This window comes from Halichoeres trimaculatus, unplaced genomic scaffold (genome assembly GCF_033239565.1).
Source record: "Halichoeres trimaculatus isolate MK-OKI-2021-1 unplaced genomic scaffold, fHalTri1.1 fHalTri1_scaffold_7, whole genome shotgun sequence".
Lineage (NCBI taxonomy): Eukaryota > Metazoa > Chordata > Actinopteri > Labriformes > Labridae > Halichoeres > Halichoeres trimaculatus.
The window spans coordinates 31632148-31639705 of NW_027437185.1; the positions used below are offsets into that span (position 1 = coordinate 31632148).

Here is a 7558-nt window from a genome sequence, read left to right on the forward strand (position 1 = left end):
AAGCTTTTGGGTTTTCTCCCATCCTAGCTCTTTTAGATTTGACTTTTTATGTTTTGGAAGTAACTCTAGATTCCCTCTTGATCAGAATCTTGACAGTCTGACTCTTTTCCTCTTTGGTAAGGTCATTTTTCTATTTTACTTATGAAAATATCACACTCATTGTAGTTAGTGAAGAAAAAGCAATAGTAACACAAAACAATTTCAAATATTTTGCCTTATTTCTGAAAAATAAAATAAAATAAAATGGCAGAATAGCCAAAAAGATTCGCACGACATGTCAAAAACTTGTTGTTTTGTTTTCTGACCCTTGTTGAATGTTGTTGTCTTTGCGTTCACTCAAAAATAAATAAATAAATAAATAAATAAGATTGAATAATCATAAGATTAAATAATAATCATAATAAAAATTAAAAAATTCCTTGTTTTACAAAAAAAACTATCTCATCAGAACAAAAAGTAGCTACTTTTGGTTTTCCTGTTTTCATGAGATAGTATCTCTAAAATAAATTCTAAATTCTAAATAGATTCTAAATTCTAAAACAGATAAATTCACGTTTTTATGAGCTAGTATTTCACAAAAACATGAAAAAAAAATCTGTTTTCATGAGATAGTAATGTCATTTTTGGGTGAATGCAATACAATGTCTTACTTTTGGAAGTTTGGAACGTATTTTTATTCATTTTAATACATAACCACCATAGTCTAAATTTGTTCGTTGTTATAAAGTTATCTTCTAAGAGACTTCCTGTTATTTCTGTACATTTCAAATTTTTCACAAAAAAAGAGTCATTTTTCTTGCCTGAGGTCAAAAGTGAGAAGAAGGACACCTAAAAAGATGTGTTTTGTGATACATGATGTTCGGAAATTTTGTAGATTATTGTAGATAGATTTTTTTATTATTAATTTTTTTATTTTATTATTATTATTATTATTTTTTTTTTTTTTAGAAATTTGCAACACTGTGTGCTTTGAGGAGTATAATCAATGTATGGGCATAAAATGAAATATTTTTTTTGTCATGCTTTTATTTTGAAGACAACCGTAACTTGTTCCGGTGATGTGGGCCAACTGCAGATTGTGTTCGACTGTAGCAAAGCGCCTCGGCTGACCGTGCTAACAAGCTACGGCAACGTTTACTTTCCCTGGATTATAACCCTTGAAACTCATAACAGCTGTTAAAGCTGCTGCGGGACTCTCTTACGAGGTATGTGCATGATATCTGACTCTGTCGTTAAGATAAACATTGGAAATGCGAACCGCAATATGTGCGATTTCCATGTTGTGGTTACGTGGGCCTTGGCTTCTGCTCAGAGAAAGAAACCCGGGGCAGCCGACGAGGAATGCAAATACAAGTGCCATACCATACGACTATAATTAGCTGATATAACCTTGTTAAATCCGTTGGTTTGCATGTAAACCGTTAAACAAACGGTAGAAGCAAACAATACTGAATGAGCTCTGTGTGAGGGGGAGGGGCTTCATAGGCCTGCTATGATTCATTCTCTTTCATGTGTGTTTCACAGGTTGCAGAAGCCTTTTTATGCTCAGAGGGACACACCTGGACACCAGTTTGTTATGGACGTACATCCTACTGTGTAGCTGCAACTTTCCAATGTTGGGGACTATCATCATATCTCACCTGTCAGCATGAAGCCTGTCAGCTACCAAAGCATGCCACCGTCTGTGAACGGTGGACATCCGAGCCTGGCTATAGATCGTGTCCTGACAAATGCAAAAGTCATGTACTGTGAGAAATGTGGATTTGCTACGACGGATGTCGCTGTTCTCATGAAGCACAGGACCGAACACATGGAAATGAAGTTTTTCTGTTTTTATTGCAACAATGTCTCATTCAGTGAGGCAGAATTAAACGTTCATTTGAAGCAACACACTTCAAAGTATCCCTTTGCATGTCCTCACTGTGGACAGGGCTACATGAGGAAGCTGTGCCTTGTGAAGCACATCGAGCGTCTACATAGTAAAAGTATCAGTCAAGCAGCTGCAAAGTCTGGGACAACTAAAATTCCACATGTATCAGTCTCTGGTTCCTTACAAAGTGTGCCCGCTGCTGATTCAGCAACACTTCCCCCTGTTGTTCGAGTGTCAGTGCCCAAACCGAGTGCACCTGCTGTCAGACTGGGAAGAGATGAGCAAAGAGGGAAGACACTGGACAGTAACGTCTCACATGCCACTAACGGGAAAACAGAACTTTTACCCCCTTTTAATGGACTCATCCAGCAGAGCAGGGCTCTGACGGTCCCCCTTCCAGAGGAAGTTAACATCCCAGCTGGCTGCTTGGTTGAGCTTGTGGAGGTGAGGACTGTCAACGGGACCAAGGAGCTCAAATTGAGGCTGGTCTCTCAACAAGAAAGTGAGTCAGTGATAAAAGACACGAGGACGGTCTCTGAAAACACTCCACTGGGGCGGCCATTACCTTCCACATTTAGTCATCCAAACACAGCAAATTCTGTGCGTTTGGGGACGTGCACTGTTAACAGAAAACCTTATGAGGTGACGAATGCGAATGTGGCGCTGCCTTCTGTTGCTCCGGCCAATATCAACAAAAACCTGCCGTGTCAAGTCAGCAAAGAAAAAATTGGACTAAAAAGACCATCAGATGAAATAATTGACTTAGAGCGCAACTCTATCATCCCAAACAAGGTTCCCAACAGCATTTTCAATACTGCAAGGGAGGGAAGCAATGGGATCAAATTTATACACAGAGAACCTGTGAGCCAAAATGCAGCTGTGCCCACTGTTACCACCACAAGGGCCCCCAACAGGATGCCAGTCAACCTGCACCCAGAAAACAGGGGTGCATGTGTTTCTCTGAGGAATAATCTAATGCCACTACAAAACGGAAACCCCCTCCCACAAAAGACAGTAGAGTTAAAAAGTGTGCCTCGAGAAGTATTAATGGCTGCTAAACTGGAACCTAGGGTCCGCACCAACCACAGCACTTCATCCAACATGAAGAAAGAGGCGGTGGGCTTGAGTCAGCAGAGTTCAAAATCAGTATCTCCGTCTTTGAGTGTTTCCTCATCCTCAGCTGGCCAGCTAACACCTGCACTGAATTTGGTCTGCAAAGAAAAATTTTCAAATCTGCCTCTTCCCTCAACCAGGGCAACGACTGAGCCCACGCTGATGAAAACACCTGTGCTTTCTAATGGCACCTATCTGAAGACTTCAGCGCGGACACAGGACGTCAGGCTAAAGGCAAAAGACAAAGAACCGGAGACTTTCCCCGTCATCTCATCTGTGTTTTCACTAAGCCAGCAACCAGAGAATGTACAAGGCTCCATCCGGCCACTGATGGCTGCCCTGCGTGGGATCGCCATGAGCAGAAGTTGTGGGAACACACCTCAAGATCACAGCAAGATTGCAAACTGCCCAGCCCTGGTGGGGAAGCTGCAAACACATAAGGGATCAGGTGCACAGGTGTCAACAAAAAATGGATTCTTAACCCACAACCCTTCTTTGACTCCCCAGAAATGTGAGCCTATAAAAGTAGAGGAGCCTGATAAGGGTGTTCAGCCCCTTCCTGTGCTCAACCAGGTCCACATCAAGGAGGAGAACAAGAGCACGCCAACAGAAGACAAAGTCCAAGTTCCTGATTTGAAACCTCTAAAGGATGAGAAGTGTGTTTCTAAAACTGTCGAGCATGTACATGCACCTGCACCTGCAGAGTCTGTACATCAAATGCAGAAAAGTGAGCACAACATCTCCACAAAGTTCCTGACTGTGTCTCTGAAAAGAGTGCAAGTAGGTGTGTGGAAAAAAAGCAGGAAGGGACTGAAACTTAGAATATCCAAATGTAAGACTCAGGGACCAATAGGCAGCCTGAGTGACTGTGCTGTTTTGCATCTGATGCCACTAAAAGAGGACCAACTGGTAAAACAGCCACGAGCAAACCAGCCTGTGGTGGTTCTCAACCATCCGAGACCTCGGGCCTCAGTACAGGCGGCGAGGGTGGACACTTTATCGGATAGGGGAGCCCCTAAGTGCCAAATCTTAAAAATGAGGCTGAGCAAAGTGATGGGGCAGAAGTATGAGGTGATGGGCTGCACTGTTGGAGTCTTTTCATGAGGTTATCACACGATGTACTATAACTTAAAGTGTAAATTCATGATTAGAGACTGGGTATTACAGGAGACATGCTGACTTGAAATAAACACAATAATAGAGCAGTTATTTTCTTTATGGGAGTATAAAAATATCAAACTATGGACATTTGAATATCACTCACCATTATGTGGTACTTATTAAGTCATTATATCAGCATTGTGTTTGAGATATTCAGGCTCAGTGCGACTTTTTTGGATGACATGGGATCATCTGCTGTATTAGATTCCAGTTTGTTATTAAGGAAGAGATGTGGAGTGGTGTTGCAGAAGTTTGCCTATTCAGTAGCTCTCTTAGAGTGGAGTAAACAATGCATGCTGTTTACTCCACTCTGACAGAGGAAATACTGTATTTATTTTTGTTTGCATCAGAGATGCTTTACTGCCCCCTCTCCCAAAATACAGCACACATTGGGTACAGTACACATTGATATTAAACATTAAGTGTAAAGTTAGTAGTGGCTGAGGAGTAAGTTATGATAAAGTATTTATCTTTGATGACATTGATTTACTTAAAGCCCTTGGTGCAATACTAAGCACAGAAATAAAGTAAAAAATTAAAAGTCAAAGGCTTAAGCCCAGTTTTGCCGTCCATTTTCAGCCACTGTATGTAAACACATGTAGATGTTTGCATTTTGCAACAACAGATTCAGAGGCTGCAACAATAATAACAAACATTACATTAAAGTTAAGCCCTGTTCAGCTTTTTGTTCAATGGCTTCTTGAAGTATGGCTTTGGCTCTGCACTCCTTTTTTTGTTTCACATGATTCAGTTCTCAGCAGTTTGGTTGTGCGTTCAAAGCCTGGAAATTGGAAGTTGTATTAACCAGGCGGTCGTAATCAGCCAGTGAAGTGTAAATGAGTACCTGAAGATGGGCAAACATGCTCCTGTTTTGGATATGTTGTGTATCACGTGGTGCGCAAAAGTAATGGAGATTGTGTATCGTGGAGTGAGAAAAAAATGATTCACTTTGGTATTTTGGGAACGTGCCCCAGCTTTCAACAAGTGTTTGTGACTCTTAAATTTCTCAGCTGAAAACGTCCCTGAACGCACCAGTAGTTTTGATTTTGAGGCTTTGGTCTAGAGCTAAAAATTGTGACTTTTTTGTATTTTTTTAAAAGAACAGAGCTATTAGCCAACACTTTATATTTATGGACATTTGATTGTTAAAAGACGTCGGTAAAAGATTTCCTCTTGGATAACACTTTTTTTTTATGTACAGGCCAAAATCCACAGAACAAAAATAGAAGTATTGGTTTGTCTACAGGGGGCGCCATAACACAAAAAAACAGAAAGTTGCTAACATGAGCTTTAACCCTTAAATGTATAAAAAGGATAACATTCATTTTTTGGGTGTTTCCTGTTTAAATCTCCTCTAAAAATGTGCAAGAACAGGCAGAAATGAATGGTATCAGGCTGAACGGATTGTTTCAGGCACCTTCACACCTGACTTCGAGGATCGATTTGAGTTTTTTTTTCTTTCTTTTACTACATTGTACATTTCAATGCTCTAATTCTCACAGATATTTTGGGATATAAGTTGTTTGAATCCAAAGTCCTGAGATTAAGTGTTAAAGCTGCAAATGTCCCCTCGGGTCATTTTTACTCCTTGTGTCATAAAGTGTGTTTCCGTTAATGTCAACAACTCTGGTGTGTATCCTCCTTGAAATGACAGATGGAGGTCCTAGACACGGTATTATTACTGTAACTACAAACTATGTAATATTTTTCCATTTCATTTTACCTTGATGCCACACACACACACACACACACACACATACACACACACTCAGAGACTGTTGTTATCGGGCTGTTGGACATCTGTATATTCCTCCATCCACTGAAGGGACATAAGAAGCAATCTTCTCTCCAGACACTTTTTCGATCTCTTCTTAAGGCAACATTTCAGCACCCTGTGCGTTTTCCTTTATAATGTAATCATGACGTATAAGGTGCTAGACCTGTGATTCTATTTGTAGGACTCGGTTGCCTAGAGTTTTTATCGTGTAAATACCTTTTTGGTCTCCGACAGATTTTATTGTGTATGTACCTGTAAATAAGAAAAACCTGAGAGCTGGTGTTCATACTAACAGCCGTTATGTTGTGTTCTGTCCTCACACTGCAGAGTCTTAAGCTGCTGTGCTGTGCTGTCTTTGCTGTATATAATTATTTTAAAGGTGTATACAGGTGTGATTACGGTCTTGCTTTGCCTTTCAGTCACTCTTGTTTTAGAAATATTTATGTTCCAGTTAAACTGCTCCCTTTTTTTTTATCGTCTGGTGTTATAATTGTGCTCCATGCTTTTATAAAAGAAATTGTGTAGCCCCACTTTTTGCATTAAAGCAAAGTGAAATTAATCTGATTTATGCAGCCTGTTTTTATTTATTTGTTTATTTTTTTTACATTACATTGAAGTTGTCAAGACAGTGAGATTTACAGTGGCGTATTGCATTCACTTGAAAAAAAACAAACTGTTTTTAGAACATAACTATCTCATAAAAACAGGAATTTATTTATTTTAGAATTTCCTGTTTTTATGAGATACTATCTTGAAAAAACAGGATTTCCCATGAAGCTCTGCTGCATGTTTTTGCCGCTAATCAGAGGTGCGAGGTAAGGTAGGTTTTCAAATGTGTTTTAGTTTACAGTTACATGATTCATGTTTCTTCATTGAGATGATGATTTAAGATTTTTAGGAGTTTCTTTACTTTTCAAATTCCTGTTTTTATGAGATAATATATAAACAGGAAACTCAAAAATAAATATTTCATGTTTTTACGAGATGGTATTTCATAAAAACAAGAAATTTCAAAAATATATTTTTTAAAAAAATCCTGTTTTATGTGATAGTTATGTTGTAAGAACAGGGTGTTATTTTCTTTTATTTTTAATATTTTTAATATTTTTTATTTATTTTTTTATTTTTTTATTTTAGGGTGAATGCAATAACAAAGCTTCAGGTTGAAAACAGCTGGTTTTAAAGTGTGTATGAACCTTAAAAGTTAAATAAATGTTATTAATCGGTTGTTATTTTTATTCTCCACTTAATCACAGTGAAAAATTGAGGCTTTAAGTATTAAACTGTAAATTGCCAATCTGGGTAAAGCTATTATTAATTAACAACTGATTGTAAAAAGATACTATATACTAAATATATACTAAACTATTTTGAGGCACTTAAAACAGACAAATTTTGTGTCCTTTTACTTATTCGCTTATAGCTTAAAGTCTTTTCCTGTCTAAATCTTGTTTGTTAAATGTATTCATAGTCCAAACAAATGTAAAAAAATTATATGACCTAGCTTGTTGAGAAAAGAGACGCATCAAAAAACAAAAACAAAAAAACAACAACAAACAAATGCAGGGGGGTAAATTAAAGATACTATTAGAAAAAAAAGTAAAATTGCAAATGTGATCTAAAGGATCCATGGATGT

General features: G+C 38.3%; 1 protein-coding gene across 1 annotated transcript; it reads left to right on the plus strand.

The window, feature by feature from the left end:
• The first annotated feature begins 1055 nt into the window (after nucleotides 1–1055).
• On the plus strand, nucleotides 1056–6470 carry znf518b (zinc finger protein 518B). Its single transcript, XM_074674528.1, has 2 exons — nucleotides 1056–1205; nucleotides 1525–6470. The coding sequence occupies exon 2, from the start codon at nucleotides 1649–1651 to the stop codon at nucleotides 4085–4087; it is 2439 nt and encodes an 812-aa protein (XP_074530629.1). The 5' UTR covers nucleotides 1056–1205; nucleotides 1525–1648; the 3' UTR covers nucleotides 4088–6470.
• The last annotated feature ends 1088 nt before the right edge of the window (nucleotides 6471–7558 follow it).

Coding starts and splice junctions, on each gene's coding strand:
- znf518b (XM_074674528.1), top strand. CDS start 1,649: ATGAAGCCTGTCAGCTACCAAAGCATGCCACCGTCTGTGAACGGTGGA.